Here is a 27218-nt window from a genome sequence, read left to right as displayed (position 1 = left end):
ATACTGCAAGAGTGAATGGAACTAAAATAACCACATGATTTACATCGAGAGGTCAAGAAAAATCATAGGGAACGTGCTGATGGTTCCTGCAAGATGTATGACGGGCACATCTAGTAAGAATAAAGTACTAATCATCTAACATTCCACAAAAATATTTCAGAAATAGGTTGCAGTGGTCAACGGCAACATTAAAAATGTCATGAATTGATAGCATAGCCAGAAAAACTTGAGATTTATTGCTTATGACGAAAAATGTTGTTTCATAATGGAACGAAAACTAAAAATGACAACTAGAAGCATCATAAATTACAAGGGTTATACTACCAATAGGAAGCCACCAAGTGCAAACGCCAGCACAACTCTAGTGTCTGACATCCGTTTTGTACCTTTCAATTGTCTTTTACATAAGAGAGTACGCATAAAACACCTTTAGTCTACAAATGACTGCCACATTATAAACAGAAAGAGAAGATATTTCCAGCCTGAAAGAAGTAGCATAATACAGTCAATGATAAGAATACTGGGTTTTGCGACAAAGGGATCATTAAGCAAATAGCTCAAGAGAACAACTCGCTAAATCCAAACAGGAACCATGGGCTTTGATTCTCTCAAACTGTTTAGCCAGCAAATATATTTGATTGACATTTCTTCAGAAAAAAACTGAATCCAGCAGCTTTCAAGGTCACCGACAGCTTTCAATGTCAGAACCTTGTACTCTAAAGAATAGAGCAGCACCTGCACAAGTCCTCAAAAGACATTAGTGTTCTGAAGTTGTTTTTGGCAAAATCATTCTCCTGATGTTTGCAAAGACAAAAGAAATTTTAATCTAATATGATGCCATTTATTTTCATTCATATGGAACTGTTGAATAACCTATGCCATCAATGTCGTTTTTGACATGAACTGTTATGGAGAATTCTAATGACAACCTTGTGAGTGTCGTGAAGTAACAGATTTCTATGACTTAAAATAGTTGATCTCTTCCTCATATATGCACACCTCCATTAAGAGTAATGATGTTAGAAACTGGAGAAATCATTTATTTCAACAATGTACCCTGGAAATTCCTCATAGGCTAAGCCTACCATATGCTCCAACTTAAGAGTTTTGATATTGCATTAAACTTGTGACAAAAACAAATCCAAGTATGACAACTTTTGGATTGATTATATGGATTAATATAACATGGCATACCGAATATACCAGGAGGACCAGGTATTTATTTCAGAACTTTTTTAAAATAATCAATCCTTGTTTTCCTCCTAAGACACACCTATATCAGCACACCCAAACTGCAAGTACAATGGATGTACCTGTCTTTTAAATCATCCTCAAGTAATTTACATGGGCCTGACTAATTTGACTACAAGATTTAGCTTCATCGTGCAGCATTTAAGAGGTGACTAAACCTTAAAAATTAGGGCAGCCAAAATACTTCATCGAAAAATCAGTGTGATTTATTTCGCACCCTTTGCTTAATGATAAAAATGGACATCTCATAATAGCAATTGGACATCTAGAATATTCCTGTCCAAAAACAAAAGAAAAGGAATAATTTAACATGACAAGAATTACTTTGTCCAAAGTACTGTAGGCATGCACACATGACAACAAAACTTAAAACATAGTAACAAGATGGTGCAATCTTAATATCTTTAATGCACATATGGACAAGGGGATTGCATGCTCAAATTTCTACCAAGTTCCAAAATTTCTCTATGAAGAAAGGGATGACTTGTACCTATTGTGTCATTCCAAAAACTTGTTAACTGATATGCCCAAGGAACCTATTTCACTTTTGTGAGCTTGTGGATGTGCAGAAGAGAGCATTAAAAGCATACAGACCAGGATTATTATCACTACTCAGATGAGTAAAACAGCAAAGCTAAGCTCCATAAAACCGAAATGCAATCATGCCAAAAAGCATTCAATTGATAATGTTATAAAATATGACATTATTTAGTAGATATTAACCAGAACAGGATTTAGGTTGTAAAGGAACAACAAGTAAAAATTTAACAAAGTAGACGAAGCAGTCTCAGAAATTACCTGAATGCAATTTTACAACATAATGTTGATCAGAAGTGATTTACTTGAATCCAATAATAAACATCACTGCTGACAATCTCCTATCAGGTATGGTTAGCATGTATCTCACAAGGTCCTTCATTATCCTACTTTTGTCCCGTATTTCTCCTCCAAGAACTCATCGAGAAGACCATAATTCGGCACGCTTTCTTTGCTTGAATTATCAGAAGGCAACTTGCGGATGCACCCAAGAATGTGCTGAACATCACGGCAGAGTCTGGATTATGAAAAATAAACATCAGGAATGTAAAAATAATGTTTGTATCAACTATCAAGTACATTCAATCAATCAGCAGAAACTGAACAGTTATTACCTATTTTTGGCTTGGGGAGTGTTAAGCTCCAATTTTGAAAATGCTTCCGAAATATGGGAATGAAAAATGTGAACCACTTGCCTGCAAACAAAAACATGAAATAAAGCACAAGCCATCTATTATTGTTGGATAAAGAGCCAGAAGTTTCAAAATAGTGGTCTCATCAGCAGAAACAGTTACAAGTCCATTGTCAAAGAAAAATAGCTGTACAAATTATGCAACAGATACAAAAAGCGATTGCAGCTTCATTTACTCCAGATATCAAAATAAGTGTTGAGGACCTAATGCCACAGTAAGTTGGCATGTTACAACATGCAGCTAACAGAATGTAACATGCCAATAAATGTTGGACGATGTGTTGGTCAAGTTATGCTATTTTCCAATAGAAGAGACTGGTTTTATTTGCCCAAGCATAATCTTATTCCAAGATGTTCTTTAGCCAATCATCAAGATGGATATGCTAAAATAAACCAAATTTACTATATAGTTCAGTGTAATTTGCAATTTATAGATCTCTTCCCTGTCAATATGGAGATGTTACCTGAAAATAGCTTGAACGTCAGCCTCAAGAAGGATTTGAGATAAAATGCGATGAAGATAAGTAACTTCCTGAGGTAAAAATTTGAAACCATACATCCAATCAGATGAACCCCCAAAAACCATAAACAATTATGCCTACAAATGAAGCTTTCAACCACATCATGTATCTAACAGGCACCTTCAAAAAATGTTAACCACGGTGAACCAAAATTTGCAATTTTAATAGAGACATCAATATGACATGATAAAGTACAGATGCAAAAACAAATTGAATCAAAAAAGTAAATAATAACCTACAAAGAATCAGAACCATAAGCATTGATCTGAAGAAAAATGTATAAACCTTAGCCACAAGAAACAACCCAATAAAAATCTTAAAAATTAGATCTGTCACCAAGGTGTGCCCAAAAGTTCTCTGATACATCTCTAGCTGTCGCTGTCAATCCAGTATCCATTGCACTACCCAAGCATACACAAACTGTCACTATCAATTGGGTGTGAACCATTTTAATCCATCCATTTGTTCATTCTGATCAAGGGTGATCCTTGGTGTCATGGTAAAATTTCTCTTTTGCAATTTAAGGTGACCATAGCTAAAGTTATGAAAACAGTTCCCTTCCATCGATCCTTGACAATCCTGCATTGGCAGGTAGTCTTATGCACCAGACCATCCTTAGTTTGCTCGTTTTGTGAGTTTGAGATTAGATAACTGTAAGTTTTAGATTGTCGACCCAGGTAATTCGGCATGACATTATACAGTCTTATAATCAAACAGACAATAAATATCCCTTTTTTTGGAAAATGACTCACTCAAACATTAACAGTAAATTTTAAATACAGCATTGGGTTATCTGTGAAGGTACAGTCTACACCAGTTGAGGGCTATCTCATGGTATCAAGCAAAATTAGCCAGCTGGTGAGAACTTCCCTATCTACTGGTCCAACTATAACACCATTCAACTAAGTTTACAGTATTAGGAAGAAATGAAACATCTTTCAAGATTCTCCTATTTGACCATGACAACTCAGAAGAAGCGTTTGAGTATTTTTGTAAACTAACCTACTCATCAATGGTGTCTGATACATTTGTGCTTGAGAGAAAATCCAAGGACATATAACATAGAGCATAGCCAACCACTTAACAGAGTTTATGATATCTAGTGACCACTAGAACAAGCTCATTATAATGCAAGGGCACCAATGTGATCGAGTATGGAATAAGGACATGACACGATTAGGACACACTAATACGGTAATTTGAAAGACTAGGACACAACTTGTCATTATATAGAAAACTATCTGATAATTTTATATATGATATATTTTGCACAATTTAGGCAATCCACAATCATCATAAATGTGACATGAAAGATTTCAAGTTTTGGTCTGAGAACCAGAGGGGCCCAGGTTCGATATGTATTTGACAATACCGACACATGATAATTCGGTATACCAATCAACACGGATCAGAGAGGAGGAAGAGGAGAAGAAGGAGAGGAGGCTGTTGACAAGCTTTCCTGATTAAAATATAAAAAAACACTTTCTAACTGGACCAGGAAATTTTTGAACTTTGATAACATAGAAAAAGTGTAACAATTATTTACAAAGAACAAACATCAAAAAAGGTACTATAAAAGCAATCACAAGGCATCAGGGAAATTATTTAAATTCACAGAGGTGAGAATCACAAAAGTACAAAATGCAAACATATTACTAGTCTTTAACATATTGAGATAGCTTACTTAGAGATATCCACTAAAATATGCACTGGGGTTGAATTTTTCTATATATAGGATCGATGTGGGTCTTGTACCAGTTATGGTAACCTACCGGATCAGTATGATACTAGTATATCAGATGACAAACCTATCTGCACCACCCAGTACCATTGTATAAATTAATAAAAAAATGTATTTTACAGGTACCGACCTATATGTTTCAATTCTAGTACTTGGTTGGACCGGTGAATTTTAGTCCATACTGAACTGTATGGTCGAGATTCCAAATCTTGTAACATATATCATAAAAATTGCAATCATACACATCATGACATAGATTCATCAAGAGTTGGAAAAAATCTAACAAACGACCTTAATGTTTGTCCATGATGTATGCTTGGAATCAACAAACAAGTTATAACAGAGGGCCAGACAACCATACCTACCAGGTTGATGATTGGTCCTACCTTTGGCTTTGGCCTTCCCCACTAGGTCCAGATCCTTTGAGGCTCTTCGAATTTTCAAGATTTAATGGATTCTCGTCTTCTTTCAAACCCAAAGTTGCATATTGTGCTACCATTTGGCTCTACAGAGGGCAAGCCTTGAAGTTATGGCATGGATTGACTATATTGTCAAGGGCTCTAAATGATAGGACACAATTTGGTAGCACACCTCCAGGTAGCCGTCCACAACCACATCAGCGCCAATGAAGAGCTTCGAAGTCAATGTGGCGAAGCACGTCAACACACCGCCTCGCAAAGGTTGGGACGGCACCGCTCGGGTACGACATCGCCCCACAAAGAGTGGAACGGTGCCGCTTGGGTGCCACGCCGCCTCGCAAAGAGTGGAACGGTGCCGCTCGGGTACGTCACCGCCCCGCAAAGAGTGGAACGGCGTCGCTCGGGTACAACACCGCCCTGCAAAGAGTGGAACAACGTCGCCCCGCGAAGATGGGGACGGCGTAGTTTGGGTGCGACGCCGCCCAACAAAGATAGGGATGGCATCGCTCAGGTACAATGCCGCCCCGCAAAGATTGGGACAACGCTGCTCGGTGCCGATCCGCACAGGATGACCGGTATCAGCATGAAGGGTATTGGTTCGCCGCTTAAGGGGTCGGCGGCCATTAAGAGGCTAGGTACAGCCAACCCCCGTGGGTAGGCATAAAAACTCATCGCCTGGCCAACACGAAGGAAGGTTTTTTCCACTCAAGCACTCTACTCTCACTCATTCAACCAAAATTTAACTTAAAACTTCGAAGGGATCGAGTCGGGAAATCCCCCTCCCAACCTCGACCTGTGTGTAGGAGCCCAACGAAGGAGAAGCAAGCCCTCGGGGGACGAGGCCCGACACAACCTGACGCGTGAGCGTCAACGCGGGAGATCCTGCGCATCGAGGACTTAGAGACAAAGGGCTGCACCAGACATGGGACGGTTGATGCCAACCCCCGAGACCCGAGTGTCAGACCGGGCAACCTTGCGCATCTGAAGTCGAACCTAGCCGTGCTGACTCCCCAGCCACAGCGTAAAGAGACAACACTAGATAAGAAAAATAACATCTTTGCTTGCAAGGATAAAGATTTAGACCCTCCCCAAAACCTGCACTGACTGGGGTCCTCATACATTTGGCATCTCCTCCATTAGACTATTTACACGAACTTCTAGTCCAAATAACTTCAGTATTTAGGCTGTTCTACCAAGATGCCCGGACAATTTATCTAATGGGATTACCTTTTAGATCTATTCTATCGACTAGACCTGAAAGAATAGGCTTGTTGGAGAGGGACAAAACCTGGCTCATGAACGTATCTATGAGTAACCATTACTTGGATTGCATTATCTTGTAAACTATACAAAAAAATCTACAAATTGGAACCATGCAATTCCATCCAACAAGCATGTTCATTTCAGAATAAGAAAGCACAATAGTGAAAGAGAAATTTAATATATAGAATAATGCTTCCCTGTTAAAAGGCTGGCATCAAAGCATATCCATCAAGTGAAAAGAATTATCACATGATATACAGAAACAAAGAGCCAGTTTAAGAGCAATGGACCTTTGTGATGGATCGAGCAAACTGACTTGGCTGTGAGTCATTATCTTCAGGTGCATTCCAACTCTCGACAATTTGAGGCAGTTTGCGGAGATTTGCCAGCAACCTTTCCTTCATTATCTGAATCAGCTTCATATGAATCTCATCTCGGTGAATCTTGTAATCCTGCATTTAGGCAGAGTATTTGAAAAACAAACACATCCTAAACAAAGCATTTCAATAGTCGCATCATGTTCCAATAACAGAATCCAAATTTTATATCATAAATTACTTAGCAGACATTGACATTAGACCAAGGTTCGCAATATTGTACCGTACCGGTATTTCGATCTGGGCTCGGTACCGGTACGGTACGATATACCGAGCGGTACACTCAGGTGTGCCGAGTACTATAACACTACTACACTACTACAGTACTACAGTACACTTGGATCGGTAACAGGCGGTTCGTGTACCGACAATCGGTCGGACCGGTACATACCGCCCGTACCAAGCGGTACAGTTCGGTACTGCAGACCCTGCATCAAACACTTTTGCACATTCAGTTAATAAGGTTATCAATTTTGTTAAATTATACTCCTTGTCTAAGAAGCACGGACACGACACAGAAACGTCAACATGTCATTCTAAAAAAAATTAGGATACAAGAACGCGTGTGTGTGTGTGTATATATAGTATGAGTTGTATACAAATGTTATATATAAATGTTATAAAACTCATGTATATATGTTATATAAACATGAGTTTTATAACATTTATATTTAAATTTTGTAGACTTGAACAAATAAATATCATCACCCAAATTTAAATAATTAAAATAATCTAAATCTAATTATATTTCTGGTTGAATTTTCATATTTATATAGGCCTTATATGTGTTTTATATGTATTTTTGTAAATGCAAAAGTAAAATAAAAATTATATTGTAATAATCATTATATTTTCACAATGTAACATATATCATGGCTAAAATAGCATAATAAAAAGATCTAACCTATTATAAATAAGAGACAGTCATAAGAAAGCATAGTAAGACGTAACCTATTACTCTTGTTATACACTAAGTTATTATGAATAAGAGGCCGACATTATAAATTAGACATTATTGTAGACTTATTATATCTTATTCATAATTTAGGTTCATTATAGTAGGAAGACATTATAATAGCAAGACATTATATCTGTAACAGCAGAGATCAAAACACAAATATAAAAGATGATAAATTAATTAAAAAAATAAAAAAGATGTGTTCGTGTTTCCCAGTTCCTTTGTACAGCTAGGGTCTTCAAATTTAGACAGACAAAGAATAGGGACAAATTGACACGGCAAAAACACAACAATATTTCTAAGCATAAAAGACTAGGACAACATGGGTACAACCATACAACAACAATATTTCAAATCTCGACCATACCTGTAGGAAAAAAAGACATATTTCACCATGTACCGGTAATGAAACATAAGAGTTCAATACCAGGACAACATTGCTGGTCTTCACTTTTTATTATTTTATTCAATGTCACTAAGTGGTACGGTACGGCAATATACTGATTTTGTACCAGTTTGGTAGGTTATCGGAACTCATACCAGACCAAGATTTATATCCTTGATGAATAGTTTTCATATAAAAAAAGTTTGGAATAAAAGTTCAAAAAGGCTGTTAAGAATTTTTTTTAACTTCGAACTTCTTAAGATTCAAGATTTGCAATTCCATGTAAACGTACTGCACCGGTCAGTCAGGGCTCATACCAAGTGTCGGTATGAGTATCAGTACCAACACTCGTGGAATAATTTTCATATAAAAAAATAGAATAAAATTTCAAAAAGGACACTAAGAAGTATTTTATCTTCAATCTTCTTAAAATTCAAGGTTTGCAAGTCCATGTACAGGTACTGTACTGATTGGTTAGGGCTCATATCAAGTGTCAATACGTCAAGACATACCAAGTCTTGAAAAGAAAATCTAAAAAGGTTGAAAAGAATAAAAAACAGATATAATATTATATATATATATATATATATATATATATATATATATATATATATATATAGCCTGTTGGACTTATGTGTACCACCTTACCATATAGTACCGGGCAGTAATGCAAACCTTGTTAAAATGCATAATTTCCATAAAGAGATTTCAATCAAAATGCAACAGATATAAAAGGTATCGATATATTGATATTTCCTATCATAATCGAATGTCATGACCAAATGATGATATAAGATTTTAAAGAGTATATGTTGTAAAAGGAATAAAGTAAATAAACTAATCAGCTTGGGTATACTAGTAATATAAAGAGTAGTTCAAGAATTTGCAATGTGACCAACACCAAAAAAGGTTCTAACATGGATATTCATAGTGGCGAATTGTTCAGATGCAAACTAGCGTATCGCCCAATATTATGCCCTTAGCTAAAGTGGATCATGGTAATATCGACCAGTATAGGCTGGTACACGTTTAATACAAGTTGGCTAAAGACACAGTATGAGTTGGAGCACATTTAATACTGGCTTGATGCAGGCAGATATAAGTCCTTACCTTGTTTCAATAAGCCAATCCTAGACCTAGCTCATTCCTTGGGTGAAAACCCTAAATTCACATAAAGCATTGAGTAAATCTTGATTCACAGTATATAATCCAGTAAGCTTAATTTATTCAGCAATACAACACATCATAAAATAAGCCCAGTATTGACAATATATAAAACAATTTTTTCAAGTTCATTGTTGGTATTAGTACATCCTCCAGTCTCCAATGCCTGCCAGTGTCATTTTAGGTTTACTTGATGGGATTGTATTGCTGTTGGAACTTGAAACATAGTGTTTGGATCATTGGATAAGCACATGTTGGCTTTTTTCTAGTGAGTTTTAATGTAACATGTCTTTTATTAAAATACCATACTTGTCATGTGTTATTAAGGGTCTAGATGAAGTGGTGATCATGATTTGTATTATAAAATATAAATCATATGAAATCCATATAAAACCAAAAAGGTCCAGAAAATTTTTTTTTATTGATCTACCATCATACAGTGTGCACTGACACTCATTATGGTACAGTATTGAAATTATAACATTCAAAGAAAAATATGGTACAAGATGATATGCCATAGGACAATCCATGGTTTCAAATCTTATACCAATTTTAAATGCTAGGTATCGTTGTTGTGATATTCAGAAGTGCCTGAAGCATAATGATGTCCTACACAATAGTGTTATTTCGTTTTGTCTGGAGAATGAAGTCAAGATAGGACCATTTAACTAAATAGAGTTTCTTTCCACAAGATGGGAGTGCAATCATAGAATCAATAGGAACAATATCGCAATAAGATAGAGAAAGAAAAAAATCTCAATAAATATAAAATTATTATACCTGAGCCACTCGATCCATCTCTAATGTTAACAATGCTTTACGAGTCTCAGGCACTTTCAAGAAGAGAATTCGCTGAATCTCTTTATGTACGTGCATGGAACAATGTGAAAAAATTAGAACTACAACATCAGCAGTTATAACCAAGCAAATATGACGAAGACAATGAATTGATCACTTGATCATGTCCCTGAAGTTTTCATTCAGTTCCAGATGACACGTCATCAGATCTTAATTTTGTTTTGAGTTTTTTAAATGACAAGACCTCTTATTCTTTTTAAGAAAAGAGCCAAACTTCTGGCCAACTTCTCTGATTGAATCAAGCAGATTTAAGGAAACCAATCCTTTATACGCTAGTGGCCAGAACAGATGGCATTATAATATTGGAAATTAAAAGATACCATATTAACCATAATATATAGTGGAATACCGATTCACACAAATCTTGATAGAAACCATAAATAAAGTTTCTCATATTTGCACAAAATGTAATTAATCAACAAATATATACATTAGTAACAAATACAAACAGATGTAAGAAAAGCTTGAAGAATAATAATACTTCAACTACTATACATTAGAGATTGAACTTTCTAATTCAAGTGATCATCATTTTTTAATTCAAGTTGTCACCAAATTATCTTATCAAACTTCAGTCACAAAGATAGAGACAACACATCAATGTATGACCTGAGTCACTTCGAGCAAAGAAAAACCCACAAATTTCAGGTCCTAGAACTTTTCTACATTACCATTCAAATACCGACTTCAATTCAACGATTTAAATCTCAGACCAATACTTGTTCCAATAACTTGCTGAATTGGTATGGTACCAGTCTACCAAGTGACACAAAAATACTGCAAACTATCATTATGTAAAATAATTAATAACAAATATATTTTGTGGCATCATTAAATATGTTTCGATACCAATACTAGGTCAGATCAGTAAATATGGGTCTCCTACTGACCACAGTCGAGACTTGAAACTTTTTTTCAATTAACAGTAAAAATTTCAAAAACAAAAACAAAATCCAGCAAGTACACCAATGACAATGACAAGTTTGTATCACAGTATTGATCAACCAAAAAGGTTAATTAATGATATCCAGATAACTGCTTTGAATAAATGCTGTAATTGAGTAAGCAGAAGTTTACCTGGTATGATAGCATAAACAAAACTGACAATCTGACTTGCCAAAGCTAAATGCTTAGAAGTTATGGACTTCAAACCTGATACCTGAAACACATTATCAATAAAATGAAATGTATAATTTGTCACTGGAAGCATAGTGGAACAAAAGGGTACCTGAGACCAATATTGGATTGAATTGTAAAAACAAGAGAGAATAGAAAGATCGATTCTAATCCAGTCAAGAGCACAGTCTACATGACACCAACCACCAACTTGCTCAATGATGAAATTCTATCATTCTTCCTATTACTTGCATCGGCAAGATGGTCAACTAATAATATATTTATAGACAAGTTCATTAATAAGACAACATATGTAGCTACCAGCTGAGGAATAGGCAATCTCAATGATGTCAAAGGATTCATAGCCTTAAAAGAAGAATTGAGATGCAAGGTTTTACCAAAGCAAGCTAAGAACAAATTAAATGCAGCAATTTGAAAAGAAAGCAAACAAACAAGCAGATGCATCAAGCTATAACTATTTAATCTAAAATTGCAATATTGATTACCAACAACACTGCTAAAAGTTTATCCCACCAAAGCCTACAAGGTGAAGTGTGAACTGATACAGGTTGCGGAAGAAAACACAAGTTTACAGAACTAAAAAGTAAGTTGACAAACATTAACTAGCATCAGACCCCACCATCTAGCAGTATCAGTCAACAAAGATAAAAAAAAGGATGCAAAATTATTGGAAACAAAGATGTGAATCAATGTTGAAAACAGTTACAACCAGTTTTTGCTATCATAATGTATACAAACTGGACGACACATCAACCCACAGATAAACCAAGGGGGAGACAAATTTGAGAAGCAAGAACAAGAACCATACAGGAAAGGAATATTTTAAGCACTCAGGCAACTGCCGTTCGAAAATACAAGCACCATCCTGATGTCTATCAAGATTCTTATCATGGCAATGCAAAGCTCTCACTGTTGAGGATCATTTCATATACAATGGCCATGCAGTGCGAAATAGCATGCCCTCATGAGCAGCATGACATCAATTGAAACCAACCTATAACTGGTATGAACATGGACTTAATAATTGGATCCTTGAAAAGCAAACAAGATGCCCATAAACAGTTCTGTCAATATATTTGGAAGACCATTGACATTATTGTTGCAGCAAACAATCCTGATAATGACATAAACATTTAAAATAAAAATTAAACCATAGGATACCTGCATGGCACCAGCACCGAGAACAAGCTGACAAGTCCTCATGTTGAATAGTTTCAACATTTCCACAACACGATGAACCACTTCAGATGACAATGCTGGCAAGAACTTACTAATATCAACATACTCGGATAACATCTTTAACAATATCAAACCACTGCAGATGAACATTCAAAGTCGAAGTTCAGGAACATGGGTCAAAAACAACGTAAAGATTACGAACAAAAGCATAAAGACAAATAAATCTACAACGTTGAGCATCCTAATTATTTACTCTTTGTCAAGCAAAGGTGGTTTTGTAATGGATAGTTGAAAATGGATCAAAGAGGTAGTCTAATTGTATGGATAACTGACCAGTTTACCATGTGATAGCCAACACCCCGATACACAAGTGTTTGAGAAGATGCTCTTCCATGTTCATTCGTATTAGCATCACTATTCCGTTTAGAAGTTGCAGACGCTGCATTGGTTTCTTGGTTTGACCCAGCTGATGGAATGGGTTTAGCTTGATTGTCTCGATCTACAGTTTGGCCAGAATCACTCTCACTAATATGTTCTTGGCTAGCAGGAAAACCTGCTATAACAGTCCCAGAATCAGGATTGCTTGACGCTAGGTCACTATTGCTTAATAATGCATCACCAGAAGATAATGAGAGAACTATGGCCTGGAATTCATCAGGAACATCCATGGCAACCCAAGTTTCTTGATCAAGGACTGCCTTAATCTTTGTCATCTACAAAGGATCACCAAACAGGTCTAGCAATGGTCAAATGCAGCTTAATTACAACAAACAAGCTTTTACATTCAAACAACATAAAATCCAACTTATAAAAGATACACAGAGTTCATGTGACTCACTCGGGAATCATGTTGAAAATCAACAAACGCTTTTGACTGTGACTGAAGAGTTCCACGAATGCTATAGCCTAATCTTCCACCAATCTGCCAAAAATGAATTTTTATAGCCAATATATCAGTAAAAATAAATCACAGGAGAAGACCAAATATACCTTCTCTGTAGCTGCAATAAAGTCCTGAGTTATGTCATAAATGCTTAAGAACTCTTGGAGTCTTAATTTGGGGTGAAGAAGAGCACGAACACCAAGGAGTTTAGCCCATCTTCCATGCGCAGCATCACAAGCGGCAAATACGGCTTCTGTGTTTTCCCGCAGTACATCAGCACTGAAATTAATTACCATTATCAAAATGACCAACAAAATCAATTGCAAACTAGCAGAACAAAACCACATGATGACAGTTTAGAAACTGCAAATATTTTGCAATTTCTGAATGAACTTATAAAAAAGACAACCACCTTACAGCAAGAATTCCTGTACCTGATTACAAATGACAGAACACTATAGCAAAAAATTAAAGAAGAGCACTCTTTAAGCAAATAACCTAGTACATGCAGACAATGTAACACCATAGAGCATCTATACAAGTGAAAAAAAAATGTCAAAATGGTCTTGAACAAAATAAGTTATGCCGATCGACAAATGAATTAAAATCTGCAGTTTCCTATGATATTAACAATTTCGATGGCAAGAATTTACCAAGTCTCTAACAAGGAGGAGAGAGAGAAGCAACAAGAAAAATATCATGTTGCACCATGGTTTGCAGGATGAGGAATCCAGATTAAATTGGTTAGAAAACTTCTTGAAACTGTAAAAAAAACAGAGATAAACTAGTTTTGGAAATAACCAACCACAGCATAATTGAACTTCACCATTTACCAACTGGTATTGACTGAGTCCGCTAGATCCAACTGTTCATGGCAATTACGGATAGGTCTGACCAGTTTCAACTGGTTAAAAATCAAGTTCTAATGGTTTTGGCCAATCCAACCAGTTCAGACAGCTTCCCCATGGTTTAGACAAGTTCCATGACGTAGACAATGTCCACAGTTCCTGCTGAGTTCAGTTTCAAATTCTTTTACTGCCTTAACCTATCTTAGGAAAATCCAAGCCCATTTCAAACTTCTCTTATCAATTACCTCTAGTACCACCCAAAAAAGTACCTAATATGGTCCTTTCCTGTTCCCAAAAGTGAAATAGGACTTGGAAAACCATGGCCACCTGAACAAAAAAGAAGAAATAGAAACTAGTTTCTGTCTAAATTCGCTTAAATCAGAATAATGTCAAAACTAAATAATTAAATAACATCATTCATGAAATTTCTCATTATTGAAAAAGACTAGGAATTCGAAGCACCTAAACTCGAGAAGAGCATATCAGCAATGACATTTCACTCAAGTTCAATAATATCATAGACATAGGCAGTAAGCAACATATTTCACATTAGAGCAAAAGAGTCCCAGGCAACGATATTATATCCTCTAGTTCTGAGAACTAACCGAATTAACCCCGAACAACAAGTTTTACAAGTTCCTACCGAGTTGACTCTGAACAAGGCTAGCAAATACATGAATCTTCTTCCATTATTCCAAAGACCCTTCATGATCATCTCCTAGCCTTTTTTTATTTTGCAACTGTTCCAGGTAAACCTTATTTGACAGCATCAAAAGGATGCTTGAGCATCTACTTAGAACTATAAACAATGCAGGTGCTCAATCAACCATGAACACAAATAAGTTAGCTACAAACCATGTCATACTGAATGAATTCAAATCAATCCAGAATCCACTATGAAATTTAGCCTAATGCTGAATGGAATTCTTATCCAAATGCACATCTATGGAAGAGTGTTGACTGATAGGGACAACGATTTTTTGTGCCAATTGATAAATGTGGGCATAGCTAGAAACATATCATGACAAAAAAGGTAAAAAAAATATGTGCAGAAAAATTTTAATGGTTCTAAATGATAACTTGTCATACACAGTATGGAGAACTACAAGATCAGAGAATCATATAGACAATATTAAACAAATAGTTGATTTAAGCATTCTCACAAGTAGCATAAAGGCCTTACTCATCCAGCCAAGAAGAGGAAAATGATATTTACCTTCATCTTTTCCCATAAACAAATATAAAGGTCCATCAGATAAAACCAACCATATAATGGTTATTATGCATTAAATGAAGGTCCACGGTAAAAAGAATATTAATGGAACGTTCTCGAAGAAACAAGAGGAATGAGTACTTTTCAAGAGGTGATTATTAAACTCCATTATTGGAAACAGTAGAAAACAGAGAGGTGAGAGAACAGCAGCATTTAAACAGGTAATTATCAAAACACAGTATAAATATTGTCATTAGAGACAATATTGATTAGAACTCCTAAAAGTTGTTGAAAAATGAAATATTAAATAAAACAAGGAAAACTGTACTCAATACAATTTAAAATGAAATCACAATCTATGAGATCTCACCGGAAATTTTTGGATGTGCTCGGACTTGACACATCATTCACCTTTCCCTGAATCGTCGAGATTTTAGGTGGATTCCTGGAAAGGGAATGAGATACGTGTGAAATAATATGACCATTATTCTCCTGAACACCCTCTGCAGCAGCAGCTACAGCTGCACCATGCGCAACTGCAGCAGCAACAGAGTCAGCAACATAACATCCATCAAGGTTTCCCATAATCCACTCAATGACTCTTTTAACTTCTGAAGCCCGCATCAAATGTGCCTGTATTCACTAAAAGATCATAGATCATATTCAAGTAAACATAAATTATGTTGGAATAACCTACTATAAAAACTGAAAACATGCATTTGTAGACTAACATTTCTAACAACTGCCGGCATATCAAGGCACTTAATTGTGTTATCTTCAAAAATGAAATTCACATGCACCGGTTAACATAATAGAAACAAGAGGATCACAATTAATAAGAAGAAAATAAGCCTTGATCACACATACATATATGCCAATGGGCACATGCATATTTGTTCACACACACTAAACCTGCATTCACTCACATGCACAGACACAACATGTAATCTTAAACTTTCCATCTCCTACAATACAAGTTCCAACAAGACATCCTCGACAGCACGTGTAACAAAAAAAAAAGAGTTCTCTGTATATGTTTTTAAAAGAAAGTATATGATCTTTTCTTGTCAGGATTTATTGGGAGAAAAAAAAGAAGTGGAATCAGGGAAAAAGGATAAGCCATTCCATGAAAAGATGGAAGGAGGAAAGGGTGAAAGATAAAGGACAATGTATAGTAAAATAAGTGTAGAATATCTGTAAAAAAAAACCAAATGATCCAAATGTATTCCTATATTCCTATCAAAGAAACAAGGACCACATACCACCACCTTTAAGTCCAAAAACTTTAGGGAGAGAGAGTGTGTTAGTATGCCAGCATAAAAAACTTAAGGGACAAGCGCCCCCCCCCCCCCCACCCCCCTCCAAAACAAAAAAACATAAAAAACACCCCACTCATTATATCATGATGCATACTGGTGTAAAGTGTGTTAGTATGCCAGCATAAACCAGACCCATATTGGTCCAGCTATAGAGGAACAAATCTGATAAGTAAATGTAGAACATTTTTAAACAAAAAATTGAGGTGACAGTATCATTTTAGTCACGAATAGTGCAAATACTGGTGGGAGGGAAGTGAGGTTGACCACATCAAAAGGGTTAAAATTGTGTTGAAGATGATATTTGACCACGTCAGATGGTGGGTTTTCAATCGTCTGACATAACAAGTGTTTAAAAAATACATCTTTTTTGAACATCTATAAAAAAAATGGTAGATTTGACTGTCTTAGCAATTTTAGATCGTTTACTTCACTTAGTAGTTAGTATAATATGATTAGTTATCAAGAATGTGACCAATTGACATACAAGTTCACATATCAAATCCTAGCCCAGTTGACATGTTTAACTTGGAAAAGAAATGAACAAGTTGACTGGGGTTTCTACATTAAGTTCAAGATGGTTTGCCGACCTTTTTTTTTCTGAAAGAGGTTAACAACCAATCATAGAACCTAGAATATGTGTTTTTTTAGTAATTAAATGGGTTTAAAACAGTAAAGCAATTGTGTTTATGTCTGCTATAGGATTTGACATGGTAAATATGCAGCCAGGTATACAACTATGAAACAACTGATATTTGGGATGCAAATTGGAGAAGTTACAAATTGTTCTACCTGTACAACTTTGAAAATAGCATTCAAAAGATGAACAAAGCTTTCAGAGGATAGACTCCTCAACTTGCTTGCCAGTGACAAACCTCCACCTGAGTCATAATGCAAGATATAAGATGAATGCAGGAACAAAAGTTGTATGATAGATCTTAAGGCTCAAAGATAAAGACAAGGTCAAACCATCTGAATCACCAACACGATCTCCAGTAATCAGATCCGAATCTAGAGGTCGGGATAATAGAACTGGAAGCAAAGCTGCAACTGTAGCTTTTATTGCAGCTTTCATTTCAGTAATAAGTGTATCACGGTACAACCTCAGCACAGCTGGAAGCTTTGCCTGAAATAGAAACCACAATGTTCCTTCAATCATAGACAAGCAACAAAAGTATTTAGATTAATGTGCATATAAGCAGGAGTCAATCAGTAGCAGACAAAGGTGCCTTTAATATTATCATGTCATATTAATACCATCAAAAAATATAAATGTTTATCACTTTATTGATTATTTAGTAAGAAGTTACACAAATCCAAGAGTAAAAAAACAAACTTAAGTGTGAACAGCAGCAAAAGATAATTCTAGAAATACTTTTATAACACTCCTAGATCAACTAACATAAAGATTTACAACAAAGGTATACTGGGGCAGAATCAATGAAGTACATGATCAAATTATAATATAAAAAGGTACAATATTATTTAAATAATTGTTGTCAGAACATAAATATGGTAGAAAACTCTATAAGATGAGCTAGTCAGCGTCTGAACCTAGGCCACCTTTACTGATGCACAGCAACATAGTTATATTTTGTACACAAGCACTAAGCAAAGACAGATAGGGGCCAGCCACCTATGATCCAGCTAAATCAAGCAGAAGCAGCAGAATATATGTTTTCCATTATAGAACTCATGAATACAACAACAAAAGTTAGCATAACACAGTGTGGTTCATCTTTGATAAAAAAGTTATATGAATAAGAAGAACTGACTGTTCTCAATAGACCAATAATCAGAGGGAGAAGACGATCTTGGAGATTCGAGCTTTCATCATCATCTAACTTCACCTGCAGGCAAATGAAACACAGATACATCATATCACAAGGACAATTTATTGTCACCTTGGCATAGGGAAACATAAGGACCTTGAAAATGCTAAAATTTAGGCAAAATGATTTGGGTTATCGCAAGTCTCTGGTATCAGAAATAGTAATAAACAGAGAAAAAAGGTGGCATTTGGTTTTAAGAACAAACAGAAAAATGCACTGCACTGTACTTCTTGCTCTGTGAACAAGTACCACATCTATGTTAATATCAAGATATGCACATTGATTGCCCACGTATGTAGGCATAGTGTCTGTACTAAATAATAGATAAAGCAACTTTAAGAACAAAGATGAGATTCAGTAAAGCCAAGAACTGACATACTTCATCATCCACTCCATTCATGAGATCAGAAGCTTTTGTTCTTAATTTTGATAGAATCATGGAGTCAACACCCTTTGCATCACGTATTGCTGCACGCAAGAATTCTGCCGAAAGAATGCTACAAAATGATATATTATATACCATGTTAAACAACAAGCCCAAGATAATGAAACAAACAACTTTCAATAATTAGCAAATACTAAATGACAAGTAAAGCCCAGTATGACAAGTGGCCATGATGAAGACTCAAAACTTCATTATGACATTACAAAACAAGTCATTTGTTTAAACTTGCCAATAATGTGAAATCTACCCAACTAACGCTGTGATAAATGGCTTCAAGGATAAAACCGAATAGAAATGGTCTCAGATATAAGAATGATATAACTAGCAAAAGGTAATATAAGACAACAATTCATTATCCGTAGTTAGTGATATGAAATACCAGACATGATATAAATCCCAATGCTAAAAAGATTTACCAACTTTCTCATCTTGAAAACAAATCACACATAACAAATGAAAGTGATCATCTCCATAATAACTCATAAATTATCTCAAGATACATCAAAAAAATTGACACTAATTTCCTTCCATTCCAACCAAAATGTAAAATCAATTCTCTCAAGGATTATTAGACACACAACTAAATTCTGACACATGATTATTGCACAGGAAAGATGCTCCAATTGGAATTTAATGTGAACCCAAAAGGTTGACCATAAATTAATTATAAAACTAGTAATTCAGTTTCCACAAAAATTGTAAAATCCTGAAAAAAGCAAGAACAATTGTCAAAGATTTTCCATTTAGTGTTTGCAGTTGCGTGATAATTAGAATATTATCCCGTCATAATGCTGTCAAATGTGCTTGTCAATTTAGCTCATCAAAGAGGCTTATCACATGTGAAAAGCACATGTAATCTGTTCCATTTAGTTTACACTTTCCAATGCTGCCAAGTATTGAATGTCACATGGAGCATTTTGCTCATCATAGAGCATGCAAATTATAAGTGCACTGAAACTGTTATAATCTCAGTTTTTCTGAATTCAATGCTGGTTGAATAAAGCTATAATGAGCTACTAACTACTAAGCCTAAATAGTTTCTAGAAGTAACCAGAACATGTTCGAGGAAGTGGATTGGAAAGAAAATTGAAATTTAAGTTTTATCTGTTGGTAGAAATAGAAGAAATAACAAGTGACTAAGATGATGTCATACACTTTACCACTTATTTTTAATAGTATTTCTATGCAGTGAGATATAATAATTTCACTGTAGAGCTATTAGCATAAATAATTCTTCAAAAAATAACGAAAAACCCCATGAGGATGGAAACATAAAAACACCATTAAGTGAAAGTAAACCAAAAGAAATACAGTTAGTTCAGAAGATCTATCTTCAAAAATAAATTCATAAATACTGTAGCATTTCAACAAACAATTTTCCTTCAAGGACAAATGCATTCTAATTTCAAACTATTGCACACAAAATCAAAGTTTCAGGATATACCTATTTATTGAATCCAAGCCACCTGACAACTGTTCACGAAGATGACGGAAACAATGGAGACCAACAAGCTCATCGGTTTCCTGTTTTGTAAATGAATTACAGCATAAATCAAACAAGGCAAAGATAAAAATTCAATCAAGGTAGTCAGTCAAATGTTCACTACAAGATTTTGTAGGCCCAACACTTCAGCAAGTATTTAAAAAAGATCTAGTTTGCAATGTCAAAACAAATTCGCACATGGCCAGCATGCATGAATCATGTTGTACACGATACTCCCATGCCACTATTGAGGCACTAGCACAAAAAACCAAGATGCCACACTATTGGCCAGACCGACAAGGGCCTGGCAAATTACACATCGATATTACAGTGATCTACTTATACTTGCAACACTAGCAATATATTACAAGCACTCTTTTTTCACTAATATTTGTTTACCAGCAAATTACTGGCATACTTCGTAATGGAATCCTTTCTGGAGAGTACACTAAGAAAATTAAGATTATAATACCAGAGTGTTAACCACAGGAATCATAAAGAAATATATGGAAGGCATATTTCTTATAAGTCACAATCTTCACTATCTTATAAAACAATCCATCCATATTTTGAAAGGTTCAGTTGGGCAATAAAGAAAGGTGGCAGTTGTTCATTCTAAATTGGAGATCCAACTGCACTCAAGCTGAAAGGTCTGAAACTTAGGAAGAGAGCTGTTTCAAAACCTAATAATGGAAAATTAACTATTAGTCATCCACCTTCATGCTATAGCTGTATCTGTCCTTTGAAAAAGAAGGAAAGAGAAACCATACTTAGTCAAGAAGGCTTCTCGGAAGTTTTATAGAGTTTTACCTGTTGTTCATTCGACAATAAACCTAGTGCCAATTTTCGAGCCACAAAGTCAGGCAAAAGAGAAAATTGTCGTGACATCCAGAAGGATTAACCATTTACATGTTAGCTTCCTGTTAGACAGTTCTGGCTCATGCAATGAGATGCCTACCCATCACATTTACCCACCTAGCACAGAGTTCAAGTGGATAAGGAAGATGACGTATTACCATTTAGGTGAAATATCCCAATTTGGAAAAGGCACAAAGATATTGCAGACATCAAAATAAAAATCATCTATTTTTCCAAAACAAGTTGCCAAAAATGAAAATGTAACTAAGATAAAACACACAATTAAAGAACAAGAAACCAAATCTTACTCATTTACAACAATATGTCCTAGTGTTAAAACTTTGGTTCTATAAAGTAACTGAAACTCTAGCAAATCCCACCAAATATTTCTGGACTAAACCTATATCCTGCTGACATATCACGTCATGTTACACAGGCACACATGATATCTGTTTTAATAGAAAATCTAAAAGCCCACACAGTATCCTAAATGGTCTACGACTCTTTTCATGAGAATCTCACTGTAGATAATTTGTCAGATTAATCTAAACAACACAGAGTGGCAGTGTCAAGATTCATCTTCTCAATGGTATTGTACTTACAGGAGCTATCAAATATCAATTACCCATATTTGTTCTACTGCAGAACATTAGACCCTTCCAGCTACACACAAGGCTCCATCAATAGCACAATATTCAATATTAAATCCACGAGTCAACTTTAAATTTCAAAACCAAGGAAAAATTCATAGGATACTAGATGTAATTCAATAGTGCACATGAAGATAAATGACGAGCCAGATAATAGATATTTTGGAGACAAGTCCAATGAGACAGTGTTAGAGGGATGAATTAGCTCGTATTCCAATTTTTGGGCCCTGAAGTGTTAGATTAGTTAGTAGTAATTAATATCAAGTATCTGGATGCATATCCTGGCATATAGGCTGCAATTCAACGCATTAAAATGGAACCAAGTAGTCTGATACCAATATGTTTATTAGTTGAACTTGTATATATGCAGTAACAGACTGCAGTTAGATTATCTAATTAAGCATATCAGTATAACATAAGACTTCTAAAAGAGAAAGAAAAAAAATGTATCACTAAATCAAGAAGTTACCAGCAACTGCTGCAGGTCATCTATTACATCTAAAGCACCAGCACAATCTGCCGCTGCAACAAGCTGCATATGGCCAATTAAATTAAATCATATATTTTCCCATGGAAGATAACAAGTGTAAGATATTAGATTGATAAGAGATAAAAGATTGTCTGAATCCAGTTCCCAAAAATAAGTAAATATAGAAAAGCAGTATGCAAGTTTGAAGTAGAAATTATTCAGATATCACGGCTTGAACAAAAAATATTGTGGAAAATACAACAATAACAAAATCTTTGGTCAATTTAAAATCACTTAAATCCAAACTACGTGATACCATCAATCAGCACATGCTTGTGAGGTTTGCAATTTTAAGGCCCATGTGCAGTTATCATTCAGTAGTTTTTCACAAGGCTTGGAGAATCCATACAAAGAAAAAGCAATATGTGGTAATATTGATATAATCCATCCATTCCTTCCAAGTTAGGAAATAGTAGCCATCACAAAGTTTTCGAGGTTCCTAACTATAGTGGCACTGCTTATATAATTCACTCATATTCCCTAATATAGACAACAAAAAGACAGAGCAAAAGCTTTAATAAACTGATAGTAATTAATTTGCTTCGATCTCTTTTAAAGAGATTCATTTTTCATGCACCATAGCAGATGAAGTGATAATCTTCCCATATCTAAAGTAAACTAGGTGACTGAGGTACATTAGTTCCACAGCAACACATAAGTTTCAATTAGAGAGGATTTTTTTTCTCTTCTGTATTATTACATTTTGTTTAGATAGGAAACCCTTTATCTACCATGTTACCAGATATCACTGTCTGGAACAAATATCATAAGATTCATAGCTTGTCTTATACATAAATATCAACATTATACAGGTGCTCCCCAAAACACATACAATTATTAAATAATTTGCATATTGAGACATTTTGAAAGATGTTATGTATGTCATACCAAGTAGGCATCACCTATGCCTTAATAGGACATCAATCCACAAGCATAGAGACCACCAAAAAGCATATATGACTGAAATGTCAAGACCTTGTCTACCAACTAACTGATTTATTATTTATCTCACAAATGGCCAAACTTATCTTGTGTGACTGGTCAAATAAAACCTACACAAATGCTAAGGACCTTCCAACTCAAAAAAGAGCAGACACAAAGCAAAGAAAAAGGATGCAGCCAACAACTGTATTGGACTCCAAAATGTGGAGTACAAACCAAAATTTAATCGGAATGCAACACAATCATGGATGAGTATAATATAAAAAATGAGAGTCATCTTGTCTCTTTGGCTTATAGTTGAGTCTAGACTGTTTTGAATGTGTCAGCATTGACAACTTTAGTCTGACATTACATTTTCTGAACGAAGTTACTCCTTTGTTAGTTTAAAGGAGATCTAATCCACCATCATACAATTAAGACCAGCAAAGGAGTAAATCAAGGCATAATGAGATGTCAATAGTACTTACATTGTCTGTAGCTGGAAACAGGAATTTACATCAAACAAAATGTGTCCAAAGTCCTATCTCAAGAAAGAAATCAGCTGGATATGCTAAAAAAGGGGTCAGTCCATGAAGTGAAAAACGAATCAGGATGCTTCCGGTGTAATATTTATTCCTTTATCCCAGCTTGGCTGCTTTCCTCATTGGACTTGAGAACAATAATCTCAGTTATATGATGAGAAGGGTATCATGTGATTTCCTCTTTTTTAATGTTTTGAACGTTGTTACATCTCTTTCCTCGTATCTTCACTACTGCCAAAGAAAACCTTTCCTCGCAGTTTTTTATTTTACAATGCAAATTACCAGCTTTTATAATCCCAGAGCCGAAACAGCCGTCTTTGATTTTAGTTTAATTTTTATAGTGCATTTATGCATTTGCATTATAGAAGTGGTTTTAAGCAATTTATAGGAGAGAAAATATGCAGGAGGTGCAAAAAGCTGTTGAAAAGGGTTTCATTATCAGATATATGATATTTTGGTATATATCTATTTGATCATTTAACAGCAATTAAACAAGCACAAAGCAGGATGTACCAGTTTTAATGCGCCGAGTGCTTGGCTGACATAGAGTATGACAGTGAGCTTCTGCTGAAGTGCTACAAGGTTTCCTCGCGTGGCATTCAGCTCTTGCACTTTCCTCGCTGATCCCACAAGATCTCCTGTCAGAATCCGGATCGTCTCCTTTAACTCCCGTATCCTCACGCACGCCTCCACGATCTGCCCATTCAGCCCCTGAAGCTGCCCCTGGGCCTCGTAGAACGAATCTGACCGCAACGCGATCTCCCTCACCAGATGCATCTCCACCACATCCAGGTACTGCGTCAGCCTCTCCTGGAGCGCGGTGTTCTCCTCGGCCGAAGGCGAGAAGGGGCACGCAGCCTTGAACGTGGCCCCCTCCTCCAACGCGAAATCCTCCTTGAAGAATAGCGACGGCACCTCCCGAAGGCATGCCACCAGGGCCTCCCCCTGCCCCCGGATCTCTCCATCGCCGCTAGCAGCGGCGGCGGCGCTCTCCTTAGATCTATGGTTGAGAATGTCCTCGAACCGGGAGTACGCGTCCGAGACAGAGGCGAGGTATGGGAGAAAGTCGGCGCGGGCGACCTCGGGGAAGGATACGGAGGGGACGATGGGGGCGGCAAGGTCGGGGGCAGCTGCGGAAGCGGAGGGCCACCATAGGGTCCAAGAAACGTCGGAGCGGCCGGCGTGGGGGTTGTTGAGGATGGAGGCGAGGCTGTGGCTGACGGCACCGGCACCAGCCGAGGAAAAGGAAGGAGAATCGAGATCGTGCGATGATCTGCCGGAGGCGGAGCTGGAGCGTCCAAAGGAGGACGGATCGCGGAGACGGGCAGGCGGCGCTGCTTCCATCTCGGCAGCGTGCGGAGGGGATTAGGAGGGGAGGGGCATGGGAGATTGCAAACCCTAGGAATCGGAGCGGGGAAGGCCGCGAGATTTGGGCCGATCGGATCGAATTCGAGGATTCGAACGGTGAAGAGATCAGATCTGGAAACAGGGAGGGAGGGGGAGAGTTCTCTACTTCTCGGTTGTTATTCTTAAAAGATGGATGTGGCGACGGGAAGGGGAAGGAGAGACTAGAAGCGGGTGGGGTTCGACGCAGGACGCAGGACGCCGGTTCATGCCACGACTTACGCTACGACAAGCTAACATGGCGTGCGTGGGATGAACAAGCTCGATAACCAGCTTGGGCTGGAAGCGTTTCCGTGCGTCCAACTCACCCACTACTTAGTTCACGACTTAAGACGGATCAGACGTCAGGCGCGATGAGGTCGGCAACGGGGCTTCCAGACGTGGGTCATTCCCAAACCATTTTGTCATGAGCTCCGTCGTGCCTCAGGTCGTAGCCAGAAGAATAGCAGCTTGCACGCGGGTGCAAGTGCGATCGGGAAGAACCGATCGAGTGCCATTGGTCCAACTAAATTGGAATGATTGAAGCTGGAGACGATCGATTAAGCTTGTGAGAGAGAGGCGAGTGCTCGTGCCCGAACTCGTGGATTTGACTCAATATCGTAACAAAAGTTAAATCTTGGGGCTAATTATAGATTATTTTATGTAATTAATTATCTTTAATATCTCTATATTTTTAAGAGTTACATTCGTATACTTACGAAGTAAAACATTAAAATTCTTATATAAATTTTAAAAGATAATTTTTAAATTAATTTTTTTTAAAAAAAGATTTTATTATAACAACGAGGTTAAACTTTTCAGTTTGATAAATATAAGAATCTTAATATAATTTTTAAAAATATAAAGATCGAGATAATATGTAATTAGTTCTAAATTTTATTGTATTTGAAATTTAAAAGATTTCTATTATGGAGTAAAATATGATTCTTGTGAATGGGATGTAGAATGTTGATTGAATCTCAAAGAGTCCTAAAATACTATATTGAAAACATAGCTAATTCGATGCTAAAGTTAGCATTTATTTCTAATAAGGGAAGTTATTGTGTAACCATCATGTCATCGAATATAAAAGAGTAAATACCTTAATAAAAAAATATTAAATTTAAATATCATATTGATATGACACACCTAATCGACATATTATCCTTTTGAGTTGATTGGGTTCCATGTGTATCTAACAGCTTTGATTGGCAATAGATAATTATCGTTTAAAAAAGTCATAACTTGGAAGATATTTGAGAAAGCACCGCCTGCTCTTACCTTTTTGGCGATGCACTGTAACTCCATGCCTTATCTCCTGTCAGCTCCCATGCACGCACTCGTGCTCTCCTGCCCTTCGTCTTCCTCAAGGCAGCCATTAATGATCTCACCGAATGGAGGTCCCATGTTGCAGTTCAGTCCATCATTTCACCTTATGGATCGCGTTGTTCTTTTCTGTGGAATGGGTTTGTTTGTCTACCGCAGGTGGATGGAATCATCCGAACAGTATTGGCAAGAACTGGGATGCAGTGAGACCATGCATACTGCTGGGAAGCACATACAAAGGGCAGTCTTCAACTTCCATCTGTGAACTCATGGGATTCACACAGCTCTCACTAAGTTATGAATCGAATATTGGTCAACTCTTTCGGTCATTAGTAATGCGAGACTCACACCACGGCATGTTCTTCTCGAGATGTTTGGAATAATGGAAGACAATTAGTTCACGATCTCAGGAAAAAACAAAGAAGGTTCAGAAAAATGTGGAGTGATGAAGAGATCATAAGCACACAAGTCTATTAACTATTCATCATGATTAAACGATATTTCCCGA

At 36.5% G+C, this 27218-nt stretch overlaps 1 protein-coding gene across 2 annotated transcripts; it reads right to left on the bottom strand.

The window, feature by feature from the left end:
• Nucleotides 1-213: 213 nt before the first annotated feature.
• On the bottom strand, nt 214-25541 carry LOC135611013 (vacuolar protein sorting-associated protein 54, chloroplastic-like). 2 transcript variants are annotated; one of them, XM_065106220.1, is made up of 19 exons: nt 24515-25540; nt 22479-22541; nt 20463-20542; nt 18953-19070; nt 18517-18591; nt 17711-17867; nt 17534-17622; nt 15796-16058; nt 13472-13643; nt 13320-13403; nt 12815-13194; nt 12464-12617; nt 11243-11324; nt 10088-10167; nt 6714-6875; nt 2944-3011; nt 2403-2483; nt 2050-2305; nt 214-735 (listed from the first exon to the last, which is right to left on the bottom strand). In XM_065106220.1, the coding sequence occupies exons 1-18, from the start codon at nt 25343-25345 to the stop codon at nt 2170-2172; spliced, it is 3075 nt and encodes a 1024-aa protein (XP_064962292.1). In that variant the 5' UTR covers nt 25346-25540; the 3' UTR covers nt 214-735; nt 2050-2169. The 2 variants fall into 2 exon arrangements, with proteins under 2 accessions (XP_064962292.1, XP_064962293.1); XM_065106221.1 differs by lacking the exons at nt 214-735; nt 2050-2305; nt 2403-2483; nt 2944-3011 and adding an exon at nt 9254-9304 and having other exon boundaries at nt 6785-6875; nt 24515-25541.
• Nucleotides 25542-27218: the final 1677 nt, after the last annotated feature.

This window comes from Musa acuminata, chromosome BXJ2-4 (genome assembly GCF_036884655.1).
Source record: "Musa acuminata AAA Group cultivar baxijiao chromosome BXJ2-4, Cavendish_Baxijiao_AAA, whole genome shotgun sequence".
Lineage (NCBI taxonomy): Eukaryota > Viridiplantae > Streptophyta > Magnoliopsida > Zingiberales > Musaceae > Musa > Musa acuminata.
The sequence above is the reverse complement of the archived record's forward strand: the minus strand, read 5'-3'. Positions and strand labels throughout refer to the sequence as shown.